The sequence below is a fragment of the Lagenorhynchus albirostris genome, chromosome 1 (assembly GCF_949774975.1).
Source record: "Lagenorhynchus albirostris chromosome 1, mLagAlb1.1, whole genome shotgun sequence".
NCBI classification, from domain to species: domain Eukaryota; kingdom Metazoa; phylum Chordata; class Mammalia; order Artiodactyla; family Delphinidae; genus Lagenorhynchus; species Lagenorhynchus albirostris.
Genome location: NC_083095.1, coordinates 161,618,481 through 161,641,642, shown reverse-complemented (window position 1 = coordinate 161,641,642; position 23,162 = coordinate 161,618,481). Strand labels below are relative to the sequence as shown.

General features: G+C 39.3%; 1 protein-coding gene across 1 annotated transcript in view; it reads left to right on the top strand.

Annotated features, from left to right (window-relative positions):
* ADAMTSL3 (ADAMTS like 3) overlaps positions 1–23,162 on the top strand; it is a 373,236-nt gene that overhangs the window by 212,080 nt on the left and 137,994 nt on the right. Inside the window, 6 exon segments of the mRNA XM_060157437.1 lie at positions 1,508–1,619; positions 4,678–4,816; positions 5,942–5,992; positions 6,686–6,890; positions 12,033–12,180; positions 13,686–13,770. Coding sequence (XP_060013420.1) covers positions 1,508–1,619; positions 4,678–4,816; positions 5,942–5,992; positions 6,686–6,890; positions 12,033–12,180; positions 13,686–13,770 — 740 coding nt within the window.

Genomic DNA, 23,162 nt, shown 5'->3' with positions numbered 1-23,162 from the left:
GTCTTTTCTGTGCTATCCTCATCCCATCACTGTAACCCTGCCCCTCCCTCCTTCCACACACATCTCGTGTCTGGAATTTTTCACCATTTTATAATTTTACAATTTCTTTTTACTATTTTATAATTAAATACATCAAAGTTTTCTTTTTTGGTCAACACTTATTTAGATTTACTAATAAGCTTTACTGATTTATTTCATCATTCCTGCTTCTTGCATCTCACTACTTTCTTGTGGATTTATATTACTTCTTTTTCAGTATATCCTTTCATAGTTTTTTCTTTTTCCTAGTGAGAGCTTCTGAGTGATAAAGTTTCTGTCATTTTGTGTGTGAGAAAAACCTTATTTCACTGATTACTGATTGATAATTTGATCATAGATTGTTTATAAGTTGACAGTTGATTAGCAATGAATAATTTGGTTATAGAATTCTAGATTAAAAAACTATTGTCCCTCATCACTTTGAAGGTATGCTTTTCTTTTCTTGCATCCATTATTGTCTGTGAGAAGTCTGATGCCATTCTGATTCTCACTCCTTTGTAGGGAATCATTTTTTTTCTTTCTGATAACTTTCAGAATTTCTCTTTATCCTTGTTGTTATATTTTTTACAATGTCTGCTCAGAACTTTATGAATATTTTTAGACTGAGTACTTCTGTTTTTCTTAAGGTCTAGGAAATTCTCAACAGTGATGCAATCAAATATCACCTTTTCATTATTTTTTCTATTCTTTCTCTTGAACTCCATGTGATGCTGGCATTTCTGGATCTATCTCCCACAGCTTAACCTTTGTTTTCCCTCTCTTTTTCTTTTTGTGTTGTGTTCTGGGACTTTTCCTCAATTCACTCATTTGTTCAATCAGGAGGGAAGGAAAAAAAACATAGGGAGAGGACTTGCTGCCTGAGTAAAATAACCTGAAAGTAGACTTACCTCTGTCTATAACTGCTTGCTCACTCTCAGTGGTACCCCTCCTCTATTTTAATTAGATACTGAAAGCCTTCTATGCAAACACCATGGATTTGTGTACATTTGAGTTTCTATAGTTGTGCTTTCAGAAGGATTTTTCAGAAGGATCTGCTTAAAGATGCTTAAAGATGTTGTTATTATAAATGTAAGAATCGCAGTTTGTGCCATGTTGTAAGCAAACCCAGATTACATTTCCTGTCTCATCTCCTGTTCTCATGGAAATTAAAATCAAATGTATTGGGAAGAAAAATAAAACTTAAAAAACTAAAAATGCACCTACATTTTTGTGAACTCATTCATAGGCATAGAATTATCTGGAAAAATGACTCCAAGGAGATTGGTCAAAGATCCTCTGAGATCCCATTTATGAGAAATCTAATCGAAATGCTGTCACATCTTAAAATTCTGGGCATCTTCATGTACCAGAGTTTATTGTGATAGATGTGTTTGTCTACGTAGGTGACTTGTGTTCACCTGATGTTGAAAGATGTGGAAGGCACTAGCTCCTTGCATGCGAATATGTTATCAAAGTTGTCTCCGTCCAGACCAGGTACACTGCGGCCAAGGACAGCGTGGTCCAGTTCTTCTTTTACCAGCCAATCAGTCATCAGTGGAGACAAACTGACTTCTTTCCCTGCACTGTGACATGTGGAGGAGGTGAGGCACAGACTTTGTTCATGAATATTTAGAGCTCAGAGTTAGAAATGACACGTTTGCTTTTTGAAGTTGACTTTAAAGTTAGCGTGGTACTACCAAATGTAAAATAGATAGCTAGTGGGAAGCAGCCGCGTAGCACAGGGAGATCAGCTCGGTGCTTTGTGACCACCTAGAGGGGTGGGGTAGGGGGAGGGTGGGAGGGAGGGAGACGCAAGAGGGAGGGGATATGGGGATATATGTCTATGTGTAGCTGACTCACTTTGTTATCCAGAAGAAACTAACACAACATTGTAAAGCAATTATACTCCAATAAAGATGTTAAAAAAAAAGTAGCGTGGTAATTAGAGATGTGTAACCACACAGCATCTTACTCAGTGGCCTGGAATGCAGTGGTTTTAATGAATGTGCGTTTGCTTTATTCTTGAACATAGGTGAAAACTGGATGTAGAAAACACCCTTTACTTTGGGCAAAGAGCTGGAAACATGTTTGCATGTCTCTCATGGACTCCAAAATAAAAGCCAAGAGATAGGGGGGATTTTTAATTCTTACCCATCAGAAAAACAAATATCTCTTTCTTTTTAATTTATTCCCTAGCTCTCACACACAGAGAGACGTTCTCATTTGGACACCTAAGTTAAAAGAGAAGCTTTCCGTTCTGGGAGGGACATGTATAATGGGACTAAGCTTATTAGTTCAGTTGGTTCAGTTCTTGGGAGGAGAATAGATGTTTCTCATAGCTGGTGCCCAAGGAAAGACACGATCAGTCCTGCTGGAACCTTCAATGGAAGCTCCTGGCTGTGTGACTGTCCACCAAAGATAGCGTTGGCTGTAAGGACAGAAGGAACATTTTAGGCTCCTTTTGGGGGTCCCCCAATATCCTGCCACTTTCTGTACACTGGCAGAATTTCAATACATTTGTTCATAATGTAGGAAGGCAGTCTGCCTTATTTCTTTCTCTTTTAGATATCTCTGTACTGCTACAAAATTAAAGAGGAAAATTAATTGTCTCTCCCCAAATTATAAACACCTGTATGCTCCTTGTCTCCTCCTAGAAATATGTTTCCATTTAGAGCAACGATTTTTTTCTTTAACTCAAGAGCTGTAATCTCATTCTCTTATTGTCTTGGGGAAAAATAAAAACATACCCATAAAACCCACAAGGAAAGCATTACCAAAATTCAATTATGTTAGTAATCAAATCTACATGATTTGTGTTAAGTGGCATTTCAGGGTTTTTGGTGTAATCAGGAAAATTAGCTCGCTGGTCTCCAAGGTATTTGGATGGACTTTCCTGGTCTTGTCTGCAATCATCTATGTGGGATACTTGAGATTAGTTTGGAGAAAGTACCGAGATTGCCACTGTCATCTGATATTGCAGACTTTCTAGCAGATATTGGCACCCAAGTAATACTTTATTGACTCCATTTGGATTTTCGTTCCTGTGGTTTTGACCTTGCTTTTTATAATGCATACCAGTCTGTCCTTCCACACTCAGCTTACAGTTAAGCCTCGACTTGTAGAAAGCTGTCTATTGGTTTATAAAATCAGATTCCTCTCAGCAATTGGGCCTTTAAATGTATTTTTAGAACTTTAGACCAGTTGGCTGAGACTGAGAACTTAACTTTGGGGTTTTTTTTGTTTGTTTTTTTTTGTGGGTGTTTTTTTTGGTGAAGAGCTCATTCTGGTTTTGAAAAATTACTTTTTTAAAAACTTAACATGACGCTTATGTAGTGACAGGAAACCGGGAATCAAATCTTTCAGGAAGTTAGAAGCATCATTTTGTGAGTTGTTTTTTAAGTTTATAGCACTCATCCTTGTGGAATGTTCACTCTCCTCAGAGACTGTACAAATTGGATTTAATAGAATCAGGAATAAGTCTTCATTCCTTCTTCTTTGAAGGCTTATGAGGCAGAGGCAGATGTAGGCGGGGAGGGTTTTGTTCCTCTCTGTATAGACAATGCTTATTTTCCCAGTTAGAAAGTTCATTGTCATCAGAGGTACCCCTAGGTACCCCAGGACAGGAAATTAGTAAAATGTACAAGCAATGGAATATTATAAAAAAGAAAGAAGCAACAGTACAAGGGTAGTTCTCAGAAATGTAATGTTGAGTGAGAAAAGTAGAAAACAGAACAGGACTTAAAACACAGTATCATTAATTTAGTCAAAACAGATACACACAAAACAAAATTACAGAAGACAGATGTATAGTTAAGGACATATAAACAATAAATAGATGTCTCTGGGGGATTGTAATGGGAGTGGTGATGGGAGAAGAGAAAGTATACGGAAACAAGAGAGCCTTGCACAGTGCCAGGATGAGGAGACGTGACAATGAATAACTACCTTCTGTACCTGAGCTCCAAACATTTTCAAAGGCGTCTATTGTAACTTTTAGTTATAAGTGCTAAGAGTAATACAATCAGTTCAAGTAGTCATTCTCCATCTTGGCCACACATGTTAGTCATCTTAGAAGAACCTGAGAGTCTTTTTTAAAAAGTCTTTTTTTTGCTGCTGCTGCTGCACCATATCACCTAGCATCTGTCTAGAGATTTACATTTTTAACAGAGCTTTGACGCACATGATGTTATTCGCTCCCCACAACAACTCTAAACCTAAAGTAGTTCGGGAAACTGAAAATAGCCCTCAGTCCAATCGTTAGCTCTCCATAGGTGCTTTGGCTAAAGAGCCTTACACCCCCTTGGGATTAAGCAGTGGGGATCTGCTGCTTCTACTACCCTGCAGCCTGGGAATAAAGGAACAACTTTATTTCTTTGGTCTCAACGCAATCATGGCAACAGAAAGCACCCGCTCCTTCCACTTTGACCAGTGGAAATGCTGATTTCTTGGCTGCAGTGCTTCTGATTTAATTGGACCAGGAAGGGACCTGGGCGTTGGTGTAATAAAAGCCTCCCAAGTGGTTCTGTTATACGCCCAGAGTTGAGAACCACTGAGTTAAGTTTCTTAAAGAGGAATAAAAAAGTGTGTGCCAAGTGATAACTTTGCCAAGTAAACCCCGAATGGATGCGATCTTCAGACTTCCTTGTTCTGCTGCTTTAGGGTATCAGCTCAATTCTGCTGAATGTGTGGATATCCGGTTGAAGAGGGTGGTTCCTGACCATTATTGCCATTACTACCCTGAGAATGTGAAACCAAAACCAAAACTGAAGGAGTGCAGCATGGATCCTTGCCCATCAAGGTTTGCATAACTGCCCATACCCTTCTTCCTTTAAAAAGAAACAAATCAACTGCAGCTGAGACTGACCCACCGTTGCCAGGCAACACATTGCCACGGCGTGACCTTGAACGTACACTGGTGGCGGGTACCTGTCTTCACATTTATAACCGTGGTCAGTAGGAATTAGGCTCATCAGCTTACTCAGTCTAGTTCTCTCTTGCGGGCTATGTGTCCATGTGCTGTGATCTTTGACTGTTTATAATGAACCTCTTTGAGCATCTCCTGCACATACAGCATGAACGTTCTCTTCATCCAAGTACAGTGTCTAGTCCATCCGACAGCCGTAAATATCAGTAACTCACCATTTTAGCTTTTTAAACTGGGTCACCGATCACCACGTTTTGACTTTTGAAGTGTACACATTAAGTTCAGTATAAATAATGCATGGTGCAAGGAAGTGAAGAGTTTTAATGCCAGAGCAGTAAAGCTATGCATAAACTATACTGCTGCATAATTTAGTACCTGATGACTTGGATTGTCTGGGGAAGTTTCCTGGCTTTACTACAGTATCTTAAAATAACAGCATACTGTCAAGTCCCAGAATCCCCCACTTATCTGCCAGCTGGCTAAGGCAGAAGTGTGCAAGTGGAAAAGGAAGCATTCTCAGTGGATTTCATTTCCTATCACGAAGCAGTGCATGTCCGGTAATCCCAGGTGTATGTAATTATTAATAGAGGCCTTTTCAAAAGGCAAATTCTGTGAAACAAAATGGTTTTCTAAAGATCCTGCTAATATGACAGTGTGTTACTGTCATTAATATATTTTATCAGACTAACCTGCTAAGATGATAAAAGGGAATAAATAGATTTATCTAAATTAAGAGAAACTCTTTCCTTTGATGAATGCATATTACTAGTTCCATTGTCTACATTTTCATATAGAATTGGGGATGTTGTGTGTCAGAGATTTTCCTAAAAATTAAGGAGATCGTGGCTGAATTTGGGGGGAAATGGTTCATAACACTCGGCATATTTAGTTTTTAATTTGAAAGAGCTCTGTCTTTTGGGATGTCACACCTGTACTAGTCAAATTAATAAATGCGTTAATTGATTAGAAATTATATTCTCACAATGATTTCATTTGTAGTGATGGATTTAAAGAGATCATGCCCTATGACCACTTCCAACCTCTCCCTCGGTGAGTTACAGGTTTCCTTTTCCTTTCTGTCATATGCTCTAAGTAATTTGCAAGGAACTGTAGTATCTGTAGCAATAGACTAAAATGTAAGAGGGACAGTTATTAGACCTTTCACAGAGAGATAAGGGAACACAGACTTCAAGTCCATAATAAGAAAGATCTTTCTAAGAATTATATGGAATAGGCTGGCTCAGAGGGTGATGTTTTCTGTCACTGGAGATGTCAAGCGTATCTTGATAACTGGGTATTATAGAGGGACCTCAAGCATTGCAATTGATCAGAAATCTGCATTCCCTTTTATACCTAGATGACTAGGATGGTTCTTTCCGACTTTGAGATTCTGTGATTCCCTAGTAATGTTGTCCATTGGTGTTTTATAGTTTAGAGACTGTTTGAAGATGCGTTCACACTCTATAGTTTAATTTATTTGATTCTCACAATGGCCCTGTTGTGGTAATACATGAGGGCAGGTGTCTTACTCCCATTTGACAATAACCTTCGGGTCAGAGGAGTTAAGTACCTTGGGACTGCAGATTGTGTGTAGCAGTTAAGATTAAAGTCTTAAGGTTCCAATTCTGTGCTCTTTCAACTGAACCACAACTGTTATCCCAAGGCTGTACTTCTTGCAATCAACTTTGCAGACTTGAAACAAGCAACAAATAAATAATGTGTTTTCGTTTGTTTGCTTTTGAGCTGGGAACATAATCCTTGGACTGCGTGTTCGGTGTCCTGTGGAGGTGGGATTCAAAGACGGAGCTTCGTGTGTGTGGAGGAGTCCATGCATGGAGAGATACTGCAAGTGGAAGAGTGGAAGTGCATGTATGCGCCTAAACCCAAGGTTATGCAAACCTGCAATCTGTTCGACTGTCCCAAGTGGATTGCCATGGAGTGGTCTCAGGTAAGATTTGAGTACACGCCACTTTTTTTAGAAATTAGTTAATTTTAGGCTGCATTGGGTCTTGGTTGCTGTGTGCGGGCTTTCTCTAGTTGCAGCGAGCGGGGGCTACCCTTTGTTGCGGTGCGTGGGCTTCTCATTGCGGTGGCTTCTCTTGTTGCGGAACACGGGCTCTAGGCGTGGGGTTCCAGAGTGCAGGCTCAGTGGTTGTGGCGCACGGGCTTAGTTGCTCCGCGGCGTGTGGGATCTTCCCCGACCAGGGCTCGAGCCTGTGTCCCCTGCATTGGCAGGTGGATTCTTAACCACTGTGCCACTGGGGAAGTCCCGAGTACATGCCACTTTTTAATTCAATCTCAGATTTTAATGATTATTTGCTATGCTCCCAACACTGTACTGGGCAACTTGGGGGAGGCAGAAGTTGTATATGAACGGGGTTCCTACTCCCAAAGAGCTTGGGAAGAGCCAGTTGGAGGACAGTGTAAGAGAGAACATTGCAGGCATCAACGCAGGTAAGAACAATTAATTAAGAACCATGGTACATCTGAACGGAACAGGCATTGGAGCAGAGTTGATCGGGAAGTCTTTGTTGCCCTTGTAGTGCTTGACCCATCTTTAAGATTTAACCAAACGAGAGCCTAGTGAAGACATCACTGTGAGGTAGGGCCAAGCCGAAACGGCTGAGCAAAGGCAGAAATGACACAGAATGACTAGATGTTGAAAAAGGCCCTAATTCGTCTGGATTAAAGAGAGAACCCACGTGACTAAGAATTGGAAGATTGGGGCTTCCCTGGTTGCACGGTGATTAAGAATCCGCCTGCCAATGCAGGGCACAGGGGTTCGATCCCTGGTCTGGGAAGATCCCACATGCCGTGGAGCAACTAAGCCCGTGTGCCACAACTACTGAACCTGCGCTCTAGAGCCCGGGAGCCACGACAAGAGAAGCCACTGCAATGAGAAGCCCGCACACTGCAACGAAGAGTAGCCCCTGCTTGCCGCAACTAGAGAAAGCCTGCATGCAGCAACCAAGACCCAATGCAGCCAAAAAAAAAAAAAAAAAAAAAAAAAGAATTGGAAAATTCAGATGGAGATGATAAAACTGACATTAGAGGTATGTTCTTAGTCTGGTGGTTACTAAGAAGCTTCGCTATTTTTGTTGAGGAAAATAAATGTAATATATTTTAAGTAACTGAGGCAATAGACTGATGCTGGGAAGGACCAGAGGCAGGCAGTCTCTTTGGAAGCCATTGAGGTGTCAGGTGGTGAGAAAAGAGAAAAGGGCAACATCACAGAGATACAACAAGGCCTCGTGTTAGGTTAGCTTAGTTTCCTCTCTAGGGAGATGAGCAAGTAAACCTCTAGAGCAAATAAAGTGTAGTTGGATTAGTCAAAAAATTGCAGGTATTGGTATTTAATATTTTAAGCTTAAACTTTTAATTTGCTAGAGGGTGAGACATAATTGACTCATGTTTCTTTAGCTCTTTTGCGTGATCCCTACATATTTAATTCAACACACACATGCATTTATCTATTTATTTATTGAGTGTGCTAGCTGCCATCCTAGGGAGTAAATAAAACCTGCTTCTACCCCCCCCCCAAAAGCTCATAATCCAGTTGCAGAAACCATATACGCAAATGAACAGTTGTGACGCAGTGTGACGCTGCAGTGAGCTGTATGATGTCCTGTATGGCCGGCACACAGAGGTGGGGTGATTCACTCTACTTGAAGGTGTCAGAGCAGGTTTCCGAAAGGAGGAAGCACTTGAACTGAAACTTGAAGAGTAGAGATAAGTGAGTTTTCTGGGTGAAAGGCCCGCTTCCAGCCCCAGTTTACAGATGCTATCTCATCACAGTCCTTTTCTGATATCCCTGGCTCAAAATCATCACCCCCTACTGCTTCATTTGTACTTAGTAGGGCGGTAGTTATCCATCCTTTTTTGTTCACATACCAAAAGAAGTTTGGAAAATTACATACCCCTTCATATACATTTAGGTTGACATCTAAAATTTTTATCACAAGTTTAAATTAAAAAAAATCGAAGAATGTCATTTCTAACACGTCTTGAAGGCTGACATTTTAAAATAAAAGTGTTATAGCATTAAAAAAAATATGTCCAGTAGAATGTAAATGCCATGATGGTTTCTATCCTTGCCATCTTCCATTTTTAAAAAACATATGAACAAGCTCTTGAATAATTTGAATGTTTTGCATTATTTTCCCCTTGAACTCACATTTTTAAACCACTCCCCCCCACAGAATTTATCCTAATATAATGTACTTTTATGCTTTAAAGTCGTTTATTGGTTACCCATACTACTTTTCTCTAAGAAAATACATGTAGCCGTTGAAAGCAATTTATTTTAATTTCCTATAGCCGTAAGGCTTTAAGTATTAGAAATGTTCCCCGGATTAAGTTATTATTAAATTTAACTTTAGTACACAACCAAAATAACAATTAAATATATTTCGATTTCTCGTGAATGATTATTATACATAAAAAGTAAACTTTCCTTTGAAATGAGTCTTCCGAGAAGGTGAGTGGGGCTTTAAAAAATAGTCCATTGCCGGAATGAAACATGGGATCAGCAGTAATTTTATTCTTAATTTTAACTGTTGATTTCTTGTTTTAGTTTGTTTTGCACGTACACACTGGGAAGCCTTGTTCACATAAGTCAGTAGACTGAGATGGAAGGATTTTATTGTGGCAAGGTCGTTCGGTTCTTTGAACTCGAGTTATATGCCAAAAATCATATTGTGATCTCTCCTCAAAAATCAACATTACTTCTACAACCCGCAGAGCTTGTTTTCCACTCTTACAGGTCTTGCCCATATGTTTTGTGCTGTCTTTAGAGCTTTTATTACCACCCCCACCCCATCTATATCATGACTTTATTGTCACTTACAATACCCAAATGAAGGACTGTTAACCAACGCATCTCATTCATCCTTCTTGCCTCTTCGTACTTTCCACTTTTTAAAAATCAGACACATTCTCAGTGATGAGAATTTGCTATCATTAAGGTTGTATTCAGCTTGAAAGAGGAGTTCTGGGAATGTCGTAAACACTGACCACATCATTGGGGTAAGTGTCCAGCTTCCTGAGAAGCTACTGAGGAAATAATATTCCTTTGGATTGACCAGTTCTAGGGTAGTTACACCTTTTAATCATATTGTTTTCTTTCTCTTTGGGGCAGAATTTTTTTTCTTTCTTGGCCAATATAAAATAGCCTCTTAAGATCACATATATTTCAAATAGGTGAATGTGGGAGTAGGTGAATCAGTTTCCTAGACGTCAGATATAATCTCAAACCTCACTAAATTCATTCAGTATTTGTTCAGTGGTCATAAGAGTGGCATGAGGGAATAAGAGAGGTTTCCTGCTATTCTGCTCTTCTTGGAGATGGGTCTATGCTGAAAAAGGCCTCCATATCCTCTGCAACTCATCTGTGACAATTGAAGAAGCACCCATGGACTCAGGAAAGAATCTTTAAGCTTTATGAAGCAGCGGTGAAGTCATTATTTTGACAACAGGAGGCTCTAGGAAGGATTTCTGCTCTGCCTCTTAGGAACTGCATGACCTTGAGCAAGGTCCTTAGGTGGTGGGCTGTTCATTTGCTCATCTGTTAAATGGGAGTGAAGCTGCTAACCTGCCAGTGTGTCAGGACGGTTAGTGAGATCACATCTGCAGAACAGTGTGTGTTCTCTAGCACATGCCCAAGGCTTCTTGACCTCTCCCAGGGGTGGATCCAGGATTGGTGGGGCCTGAAGTTTATACCATATGGAAATAACTTTTTAAAAAATCTATTTTATTCAAGTATAGTTGATTTACAATGTTGTGTTAATTTCTGCTGTATAGCAAAGTGTTTCAGATATATATATATATATATATATATATATATAAAAAATACATTCTTTTTCATATTCTTACCCATTATGGTTTGTCACAGGATATTAAATATTGTTCCATGTGCTACCCAATAGGACCTTGTTGTTTATCCATTCTATGTATAATAGTTTACATCTGCTAATCCCAAACTCCCAATCCATCCCTCCCCTACCAAGGAGGTGACTTTTTAAGAAGAAAGAATACAACACACAAATATTGGGTATCTAAGTAAATGTTTATGTACAATAATGAAAGAAATTGTAAGAAATTACAAATTTTTTTAAGCTGACAACCCTAATGTGAACTCTGGACTTTAGTTAATAATAATGTATCAGTATTGGTTTATCAGTTGTAGCAAAGGTACCACACTAATGCAAGATACTAACAATAGGGAAAACTGTATGTAGCAGAAAGGGGGCATATGGGAACTCTCTGTACTATCTGCTCAATTTTTCTATAAACCTTAAATAGCCCTAAAAAATAAAGTCTTGGTTTAAAAAAAAACTACACACACATATACATACATATATGCTCACCAACATAATGTACATCAATTGAAAACAGATCCTGGATGTTCATGACATGAAAAGATTCCATTCATAGACAAGAGTACCTTCCAAATCATAAACAAATAATTCAAGAAAAAAAAATCCTGACAACACAAAATTCCTAAACTCAGAGAAAATAGCATCATGTTTTTATTAATTTTAAGTGCCTGATACATCTAGAATATATTTTTCCTAAACTTTTTGGCTGAATACTCTTCGATGGCCCTTTCATATGACAACAATTTTGGAAGATCAGTTTCTATATACAGAATAGAAGGATAATCCTCTAGCATGGTTGAGCAAAATTTGATATTTTTTTAAATTAATAGTTTAGAAAAGTTTCTTTTGTCTTCACAAATTGTTTTGGATGATGTCATGTGAATTTTTAATCAAATTTGAGAAAACCTGTTTTAAGTTTCTTTCATATTTGCGTAGAAAGATTTCAGGGCATTTCAGTTTTTCTTGCGCTGTGACCTCACCTGAAGTACTTCTCGAATGGAGAATGGGAAGGAAGCCTTGCAAGGGAGGGGCCCTGAAGCATAAGAATCATGGGAAATCAGCCTCCACCCCCTTCCTTACATGATGTTTATCTAACGGTCTTTTGTGTTTAACATTCATGTAGATTAGTGGCTCTCCTGTGCATGAGACCTTAGTACCTTTGTGGATCTCTTCATGAACAAGAATTTCATTGGCTTCTCTTTTCATCTTTGAAGTGCACAGTGACTTGTGGCCGGGGGTTACGTTACCGCGTTGTTCTGTGTATCAACCATCGTGGACAGCACGTTGGTGGCTGTAATCCACAACTGAAGTTACACATCAAAGAAGAATGTATCATTCCCATCCCGTGTTACAAACCCAAAGGTAAGTTTGTGGTGCATTTTAAACTTAAATCTGGTGTTTTCCAGCTCTCTTACTAATATTGCAGCATTTGAATTTCAACATACTAACTTTCTTATAAAAATTGTTTTACTGACAGATTACAGTAGACCCATCCGCCTAGATAAGGAAGTTAGACCTATGTGACTAATTGGTCTGGAGAAGAAACTGAGCTCTTACTGATTCAGTACATATAGAGTGGCTCCTGTCTAGGCTTATATTAACACTTCTTGGTGGGCATAAAATAATTTGATGCAGTCCCTGCTTTGAAGAAAAAGGAGAAGGAAAATTCCCACATGCCTTCCACCAGAGTGTACATTTCTTGAGGAAGGAACAATGCCAGCTTCATCATATGTCCTATTGCCTACCATGAATGAATGAAAACTTTCAGTTCCCAATCTAGATTTATAGGTGCACTTAGAAATTATTTTGTAGTTCCCACTTGTTCCACATGAATTAGCAGAAATGGGTAGCATCCATGGGTAAGGAAGTCTTGGCATCATCTTTTGGATGTATGTTCCTCTCTAGACATGATTATTTCCATATACGTACTTTAGTAAGGTATCACCAGTCCTCGTGACAAGTATTTCCTTTTGGAAATGGAAAAAGAATTACTCCCAAGTATCAGTGCCAAGGAGTCTTCCTTAGTACTTTGGAGAGGATGATAAAATTCTTCTTCATTATTTCTGGGTACATTATTTACCCAAATAGCCTTATAGGCAACTAACTATTCAAAAAATATTTATTTGATGATGTCTGCCTTCCAGAAAAATCGCTGGTTTCCATGCAAAGTACAAACACTGATTATATAACTTCTTCAGTGAAGTCTTTTCTCCATATTTCTGCAGTCAGTGGTACTTTAATAGCCACTTTCTTAGTGTCTGTGATTTCCCTGGAGTAGTCCAAAATTATTTCCTTTCTCATTTCATAATTAGATTGTTTCTTTCTTCACATCTTAGGAAGCTTCAAAGGACAGAGAGGGGCACCAGCTTGCTCCTGCAGGCCAGTGGTAATTAGTAATCATTTCCCTCAACAATTATAGCAATTAAAGTTTGAATAAACCATAGCACTGACTCTCCTCCTCCCAACTTTCTAAGCCTTCTATGGTATTTGCTTTTCTCTGTTAATTTCCTCATTCATTGGGCAAAAAAAATGTGTGGAAAAAGAAAACAAATTGATAACGGTTGAAGTAAGAGCTTTAATATGCAAACAACAGATATTGGTACTGATTTATAAAAGGCATTTTTATGCTAACTTGGACAATGTATTCAACTGTGTCATGGGGTTGTTTGGTTGCATTTTGATAATGTGTTAATTAAAAAAATGTATGACAGAAATTTTTGGTTCCATCCAGAAGCCACTTCATGTACTGTGCATTTGAAAAGCGTGACCTCTTAATTGATGAAATCTTCAGCAAATAACAATCACATATCCAACTCTTGAATGAGTAACAATAATTAAACTCGTTGTTTATGTTCCCTTTTTGTCAGAAAAAAGTCCAGTGGAAGCGAAATTACCTTGGCTGAAACAAGCACAAGAACTAGAAGAGACCAGAATAGCAACCGAAGAACCAACGTGAGTCCAGGACCTTTTATGGGAAGTAATCAGAGCATAGCCAGCTAATATGATATATGTAATTTTTGTACTCATTGGAGTACAATGATATGTTTCAAATCCAAATGACCTGGATTTGCAGACTCTAGAGAGCTTGAGCTGGCTAGAATTCTTCTTTATTTCACAATTCAGCAGTCCTGCTTTGGCAGTATCTGTGAGAAGCCCAGAAAAGAACAGTGCTGTTTAACTCAAAGCAGACCCAGTGGTCCGTTACAGTTAAGAGACTGAGGATAATTCCTAGATCTAGATTAACACATATGATTTGACCAAAGACCATCATTAAACAAACAGACAGTATTAAACAAATAAACCAAGTCATTCCATGGTTAAGTCATGGCCAATGTCTATAAGACCAGTTAGGCCGAAATGTATCAGGGTGGCCTGAGTGATTAAAAGGAGAAATTCCAGAGCTGTATGGGGCAATGGAAAGAATATGGCACTACAAATCTTGGAGCCTAGTACCACCACTTTTGACTATGTGACCTTAGAGAAGTCTTTAATTTTTCTGTGTCTCATTCTCCTTACTTATAAAATGAGCAGGCTGGGCTTGATCTCTCTAGGGTCCGTCCCAACTCAAAAATCCAGTGACTTCTCTCCACGTGGGGTTTGGCAAGTCTGGAGATTGTAATGGTATCCATGGAAATAAAGTATTAAGAGCATATTAAAGAAAGATTCTGAAGGTGGAGGTATAGGGACCTAAAAAGAACAAGGAATCAAAGATGTTGAATCTAACCCAGCAATCTAGAAGAACAACAGCGTGAATGGTAGACTTGAGGGATTGGATGGGGACGGCTGATTCCCCATCAGGCATGTGAAGTCCGTGGTGCTGACAGGCTATCACAGGGAGAGTGATTCACAGGGTGTCAGAGGAAAGGGGATCTCAGAGATGATATGGCTGGTCTCCCTCTCAGAGCAGGCATTTCTTCTTCAACGCCTTCAGCAAGGGCAGAGTTCACTGCATTGGGAGACAGCTCGTTCTTGGGTTGAACAACGTGAGTTATTTGCAAGAAATTTTTTTCCTGTTGAGCCAAAATACAACCTCCTGCAAATTTCTGCTTTCTGAAACAGAGAAAAACACATCTATGCTGCATCCCACGTGACAAGTTTTCACAAATTTGCAGAAAGCTGGGTCCCAAGAGCACTGTCTTTCCCAAGCTCGTCATTCTTAGCCTTTTCAGCGGTTTTCACATGTTGTTTTTAGATCCCTTACCAACCCCATTGCTTTTTTCAGAACATTCTCTCATTTGTCAGTGTCCCTTTTAACTGTAGTTCAGCCCAGCAGTGAGCCCCTCCAGGAGCACATGAATTCCTTGTCTTTGAGAAGGCTCCGTGCCTCTAGTGATGCGGGCCAAGAGAATTGGCACATCACACTTATGACACATGCCCAACTTTTCCACATGGACTACTGTCCGATCTGGATGTGAACCCAGAAGACACTGTGGACACCGTGAGGTGAATGACCCCAGAGTAAGTGATTGAAAAGAGAAGAGTGTTTGGCTCATGATGGAAGCATGGAGATCTAGAATTGGAGTCAGAAGAAGTGGAGCATGAAGGAGTAAACCCCAGGAAAGCTCACTGTTAGAAAGACCAAGGGAGCAAAGCATTTAAGGAGAGGTGTAGCAGGTAGTATTCAAACCTCACCGAAAGCCAAGGAACAACTGTGGGGACTGAGAAAAGGCTGTTTTGTTTGACAAGAAAGTCTTTCTCAGTTAATTTTAGAGCAGTAGCATTCAAAGTGTAGAGAAGTAAAACGTTGCAGAACTTTAAGTAATGAATTCTGAATTGGAAGGAAATGGGGCAATGGGTATTTGACTACTAAAGAAGGAAGACTGGTGGTGAAGTTGATGGAAAGGAACGGTTATATGTATGTGCTTGATTTTTGTTGTTGTTTTTCATCTGAAGTTAGGACAGCCTTAAATGTATTAAAAAGATAATAAGGGGGGCTTCCCTGGTGGCGCAGTGGTTGAGAGTCTGCCTGCCGATGCAGGGGACGCGGGTTCGTGCCCCGGTCCGGGAGGATCCCACATGCCGCGGAGCGGCTGGGCCCGTGAGCCATGGCCGCTGAGCCTGCGTGTCCGGAGCCTGTGCTCCGCAACGGGAGAGGTCACAACAGTGAGAGGCCCGCATACCACAAAAAAAAAAAAAAAAAAAAAAAAAAAAAGATAATAAGGATTTTAGACACGTCAGTTACCGTCTCTAGACTTCCCAGCTGTACAAGGAGGGTGTTAGGCTAAAAGCTACTGGAACCTTCTCCCAGCTCTCATCTCCTATGATTCTGTAAGGGAAGGAACCTATAGAAGGAAGGGGACTTGAGACACCTGCAAGGGAGTCTGTAGCTGTCATATAAGGACGGTCATGGAATTCTCAGTCTTGAATGATGCATCCTACCAGGGTCTCTTCTCAAAACACAGTTAGATCACAATTGCTAGTCCTTCTGCTTGTCCTCTCTTGGTTGAGTGGTTTGCTCTCAGTTCCCCAAACTAGAAGCCTGCAGTCATCCTTGCCTCTTGCTCATTCTTCCTTTATCTGTAGTTAACTACTGAGTTGTGCAGTCACATCTACTAGAATCTTTCTCTGTTGCAGCTCCTTCTCTCCATTCGTACTACCATCCTGTCCAGGTCCTGAAATCACTAGCAGGACACTTACAACAGCCTTCTAATCTGCTCCCCACTTGGTCCCCTGAAATCTATCCTCTAACCCAAAGTAGTGTAGCTAAGGCACAAATCTGATGTTTCTTACAATGTTCAGAATATCCCAGTGTTTCCCCATCCCCCGAAGACTTACGCTAGTTCACCAGGCTAACAAGCTGTAGCAGGGTGTTAGCCTTCCCAGCTCCCAGCCTCATCTCTGACCTCTTCATTACTTTGCCTTGAATGGGATGCTCCAGCCACACTGGACTGTTGGTTGTTCCTTGCCGGCAACAAGCTGCCACTCACCTCCATCCCTTTAATTATGTTTTCCTCTCTATTGAGAATGCCCCTCAACTGCTGTGTTTTTTTTTTTTTAATATTTATTTATCTATTTGGCTGCACTGGGTCTTAGTTGCAGCACGTGGGATCTTTTTGTTGCGGCGTGCGGGATCTTTACTTGCAGCATGCGGAATCTAGTTCCCTGACCAGGGATCAAACCCAGGCCCCCGGCATTTGGGAGCATGGAGTCTTAGCCACTGGACCACCAGGGAAGTCCCTCACTTGTTTTGTTGTTGTTGTCACTGTTTACTCTTTATTTTATTTATTTATTTTAACATCTTTATTGGAGTATAATTGCTTTACAAGGGTGTGTTAGTTTCTACTTTATAACAAAGTGAATCAGCTATACATATACATATATCCCCATATCCTCTCCCTCTTGTGTCTCGCTCCCACCCTCCCTATCCCACCCCTCTGGGTAGTCCCAAAGCACCTAGCTGATCTCCCTGTGCTATGTGGCTGCTTCCCACTAGCTATCTATTTTACATTTGGTAGTGTATATATGTCCATGGCACTCTCTCACTTTGTCCCAGCTTACCCTTCCCCCTCCCTGCATCGTCAAGTCCATTCTCTACATCTGCGTCTTTATTCCTGTCCTGCCCTTAGGTTCTTCAGAACCTTTTTTTTTTGTTTTTTAGAATCCATATATATGTGTTAGAATACAGTATTTATTTTTCTCTTTCTGACTTACTTCACTCTGTATGACAGACTCTATGTCCATCCACTTCACTACAAATAATTCAATTTCGTTTCTTTTTATGGCTGAGTAATATTCCGTTGTATATATGTGCCACATCTTCTTTATCTATTCATCTGTCACTGGACACTTAGGTTGCTTCCATGTCCTGGCTATTGTAAATAGATCTGCAATGAACATTGTGGTACATGACTTTTTTTGAATTATGGCTTTCTCAGGGTATATGCCCAGTAGTAGGATTGCTGGGTCATATTGTAGTTCTATTTTTAGATTTTTAAGGAACCTCCATACTGTTCTCCATAGTGGCTGTATCAATTTACATTCTCACCAACAGTGCAAGAGTGTTCTGTTTTCTCCACACCCTCTCCAACATTTATTGTTTACACATTTTTTGATGATGGCCACTCTGACGGGTGTGAGGTGATACCTCATTGTAGTTTTGATTTGCATTTCTCTAATGATTAGTGATGTTGAGCATCTTTTCATGTGTTTGTTGGCAATCTGGTATCTGCTTTGGAGAAATATCTATTTAGGTCTTCTGCCCATTTCTGGGTTGGATTGTTTGTTTTTTGGATATTCAGCTGAACGAGCTGCTTGTATATTTTGGAGATCAATCCTTTCTCAGTTCCTTCATTTGCAAATATTTTCTCCCTTTCTGAGGGTTGTCTTTCATCTTGTTTATGGTTTCCTTTGCAGTGCAAAAGCTTTGAAGTTTCATTAGGTCCCATTTGTTTACTTTTGTTTTTATTTCCATTTCTCTAGGAGGTGGGTCAAAAAGGATCTTGCTGTGATTTATGTCATAGGGTGTTCTGCCTATGTTTTCCTCTAAGAGTTTGATAGTGTCTGCCCTTAAATTTAGGTCTTTAATCCATTTTGAGTTTATTTTTGTGTATGGTGTTAGGGAGTGTTCAAATTTCATTCTTTTACATGTAGGTATCCAGTTTTCCCAGCACTGTTTATTGAAGAGGCTGTCTTTTCTCCATTGTATATTTTTCCCTCCTTTATCAAAAATAAGGTGTCCATATGTGCATGGGTTTATCTCTGGGCTTTCTATCCTGTTCCATTGATCTATATTTCTGTTTTTGTGCCAGTACCATGCTGTCTTGATTACTGTAGCTTTGTAGTATAGTCTGAAGTCAGGGAGCCTGATTCCTCCAGCTCTGTTTTTCTTTCTCAAGATTGCTTTGGCTATTCGGGGTCTTTTGTGTTTCCGTACAAATTGTGAAATTTTTTGTTCTAGTTCTGTGAAAAATGCCATGGGTAATTTGATAGGGATTGCACTGAATCTGTAGATTGTTTTGGGTAGTATAGTCATTTTCACAATGGTGATTCTTCCAATCCAAGAACATGGTATATCTCTCCATCTGTTTGTATCATCTTTAATTTCTTTCATCAGTGTCTTATAGTTTTCTGAGTACAGGTCTTTTGTCTCCTTAGGTAGGTTTATTCCTAGGTATTTTATTCTTTTTGTTGAAGTGGTAAATGGGAGTGTTTCCTTAATTTCTCTTTCATATTTTTCATCATTAGTGTATAGGAATGCCAGAGATTTCTGTGCATTAATTCTGTATCCTGCTACTTTCCCAAATTCATTGATTGGCTCTAGTAGTTTTCTGGTAGCATCTTTAGGATTCTCTATGTATAGTATCATGTCATCTGCAAAGAGTGACAGTTTTACTTCTTCTTTTCTGATTTGGATTCCTTTTATTTCTTATTATTCTCTGATTTCTGTGGCTAAAACTTCCGAAACTATGTTGAATAATAGTGGTGAGAGTGGACAACCTTGTCTTGTTCCTGATCTTAGAGGAAATTATGTCAGTTTTTCACCATTGAGAACGATGTTTGCTGTGGGTTTGTCATATATGGCCTTTATTCTGTTGAGGTAAATTCCCTCTATGCCTACTTTCTGGAGGGTTTTTATCATAAATGGGTGTTGAATTTTGTCAAAAGCTTTTTCTGCATCTATTGAGATGATCATATGGTTTTTCTGCTTCAATGTGTTAATATGGTGTATCACATTGATTGAGTTTCATGTATTGAAGAATCCATATATTCCTGGGGTAAACCCCACGTGATCATGTTGTATCATCCTTTTAATGTGTTGTTGGATTCTATTTGCTAGTATTTTGTTGAGGATTTTTGCATCTATATTCATCAATGATATTGGCCTGTAGTTTTCTTTCTTTGTGACATCTTTGTGGTTTTGGTATCAGGGTGATGGTAGCCTCGTAGAATGAGTTTGGGAGTGTTCCTCCCTCTGCTGTATTTCGGAAGAGTAGAAGGATAGGTGTTAGCTCTTCTCTAAATGTTTGATAGAATTCGCCTGTGAAGCCATCTGGTCCTGGGCTTTTGTTTGTTGGAAGATTTTTATCACAGTCTCACTTTCAGTGCTTGCAACTGGTCTGTTTATATTTTCCATTTCTTCCTGGTTTAGTCACAGAAGGTTATGCTTTTCTAAGAGTTTGTCCATTTATTCCAGGTTGTCCATTTTACTGGCATATAGTTGCTTGTAGTGATCTCTCAGGTTCCTTTGTATGTCTCAGTGTCAGTTGTAACTTCTCCTTTTTCATTTCTAATTCTGTTGATTTGAGCCTTCTCCCTTTTTTTCTTGATGAGTCTGGCTAATGGTTTATCAATTTTATCTTCTCAAAGAACCAGCTTTTAGTTTTATTAATCTTTGCTATTGTTTCCTTCATTTCTTTTTCATTTATTTCTGAACTGATTTTTATGATTTCTTTCTTTCTGCTAACTTTGAGGGGGTTTTGTTCTTCTTTCTCTAATTGCTTTAGGTGTAAGGTTAGGTTGTTTATTTGAGATTTTTCTTATTTCTCGAGGTAGTATTGTATTCCTATAAACTTCCCTCTTAGAACTGCTTTTGCTGCATCCCATAGGTTTTGGGTCATCGTGTTTTCATTGTCATTTGTTTCTAGGTATTTTTTGATTTCCTCTTTGATTTCTTCAGTGATCTCTTGGTTATTTAGTAGTGTACTGTTTAGCCTCCATGTGTTTGTATTTTTTACAGATTTTTTACTGTAATTCATATCTAGTCTCATAGCATTGTGGTCGGAATAGATACCTGATATGATTCAATTTTCGTAAATTTATCAAGGCTTGATTTGTAACCCAAGATATGATATCTCCTGGAGAAATTTCCATGAGCACTTGAGAAGAAAGTGTATTCTGTTGTTTTTGGATGGAATGTCCTATACATATCAATTAAGTCCATCTTGTATAATGTGTCATCTAAAGCTTGTGTTTCCTTATTTATTTTCGTTTTGGATGATGTGTCCATTGGTGAAAGCGGGTGTTAGAGTCCCCTACTATTATTGTGTTACTGTCGATTTCCTGTTTTATGGCTGTTAGCATTTGCCTTATGCATTGAGGTGCTCCTATGTTGGGTGCATAAATATTTACAATTGTTATATCTTCTTGGATTGATCCCATGATCATTATGTAGTGTCCTTCTTTGTCTCTTGTAATAGTCTTTATTTTAAAGTCTATTTTGTCTGATATGAGAATTGCTACTCCAGCTTTCTTTTGATTTCCTTTTGCATGGAATATCTTTTTTCATCCCCTCACTTTCAGTCTGTATATGTCCCTAGGTCTGAAGTGGGTCTCTTGTAGACAGCATATATACGGGTCTTGTTTTTGTATCCATTCAGCCAGTCTGTGTCTTTTGGTGGCAGCATTTAATCCATTTACATTTAAGGTAATTATCGACATGTATGTTCTCATTACCTTTTTCTTAATTTTTGGGGTTTGTTATTTTAGGTCTTTTCCTTCTCTTGTGTCTCCTGCCTAGAGAATTTCCTTTAGCATTTGTTGTAAAGCTGGTTCAGTGGTGCTGAATTCTCTTAGCTTTTGCTTGTCTGTAAAGCTTTTGATTTCTCCGTCAAATCTGAATGAGATCCTTGCTGGGTAGAGTAATCTTGGTTGCAGGTTTTTCTCCTTCATCACTTTACATATGTCCTGCCAGTCCCTTCTGGCTTGCAGAGCTTCTGCTGAAAGATCTGCTGTTAACCTTATGGGGATTCCATTGTATGTTATTTGCTGTTTTTCCCTTGCTGCTTTTAATATTTTTTCTTTGTAGTTAATTTTTGATAGTTTGATTAATATGTGTCTCGGTGTGTTTCTCCTTGGATTTATCCTGTATGGGACTCTCTGTGCTTCCTGGACTTGATTACCTATTTCTTTTCCCATATTAGGGAAGTTTTCAACTATAATCTCTTCAAATATTTTCTCAGTCCCTTTCTTTTTCTCTTCTTCTTCTGGGACCCCCATAATTTGAATGTTGGTGCATTTAATGTTGTCCCAGAGGTCTCTGAGACTGTCCTCAATTCTTTTCATTTTTTTTTTCTTTATTCTGCTCTGCAGTAGTTATTTCCACTATTTTATCTTCCAGGTCACTTATCCGTTCTTCTACCTCAGTTATTCTGCTCTTGATTCCTTCTAGAGAATTTTTAATTTCATTTATTGTGTTGTTCGTCATTGTTTATTTGCTCTTTAGTTCTTCTAGGTCCTTGTTAAACGTTTCTTGTATTTTCTCCATTCTATTTCCAAGATTTTGGATCATCTTTACTATCATTACTCTGAATTTTTTTTCAGGTAGACTGCCTATTTCCTCTTCATTTGTTTGGTCTCATGGGTTTTTACCTTGCTCCTTCATCTGCTGTGTGTTTCTCTGTCTTCTCATTTTACTTAACTTACTGTGTTTGGGGTCTCCTTTTTGCAGGCTGCAAGTTCGTAGTTCCCGTTGTTTTTGGTGTCTGTCCCCAGTGGCTAAGGTTGGTTCAGTGGGTTGTGTTGGCTTCCTGGTGGATGGGACTAGTGCCTGTGCTCTGATGGATGAGGCTGGATCTCGTCTTTCTGGTGGGCAGGACTGCATCCGGTGGTGTGTTTTGAGGTGTCTGTGACCTTATTTTGCTTTTAGGCAGCCTCTCTGCTAATGCGTGGGGTTGTGTTCCTGTCTTCCTAGTTGTTTGGCATGGGGTGTCCAGCACTGTAGCTTGCTGGTTGTTGAGTGAGCTGGGTCTTAGCGTTGAGATGGAGCTCTCTGGGAGAGCTTTTGCTGTTTGATATTATGTGGAGCTGGGAGGTCTCTGGTGGACCAATGTCCTGAACTTGCCTTTCCCACCTCAGAGGCACAGGCCTGAAACCCAGCCAGAGCACCAAGACCCTGTCAGCCACATGGCTCAGAAGAAAAAGGAGAAAAGAAGGAAAGAAAGAAAGAGAGAGAGAGAGAGAGAAGGAGGGAGGAGGGCGGAAAGAAGGAAAAGAAAATAAAAAGAAATAAAGCTACTAAAATAAAAAATTTAAAAGTAATAAAAAAAAGAAGAGAGCAACCAAACCAAAAAACAAATCCCCCAATGATAACAAGCTCTAAAAGCTATACTAAAAAAAAAAAAAAAAAAAGGACAGACTGAACCCTGGGACAAATGGTAAAAGCAAAGCTATACAAACAAAATCACACAAAGAAGCACACACATACACACTCACAAAAAGAGAAAAAGGAAAAATATATGTATATCTATATATTAAAAATAAAGGTAGAGAGCAACCAAATCAATAAACAAATATACTAATGATAGTAAACTCTAAATACTAAAGTAAGATAAATTTAAAACCAGAAACGAGTCAGTTGCATACAGCAAACCCCATGTCTACAGTTGCTCCCAAAGTCCACCGCCTCA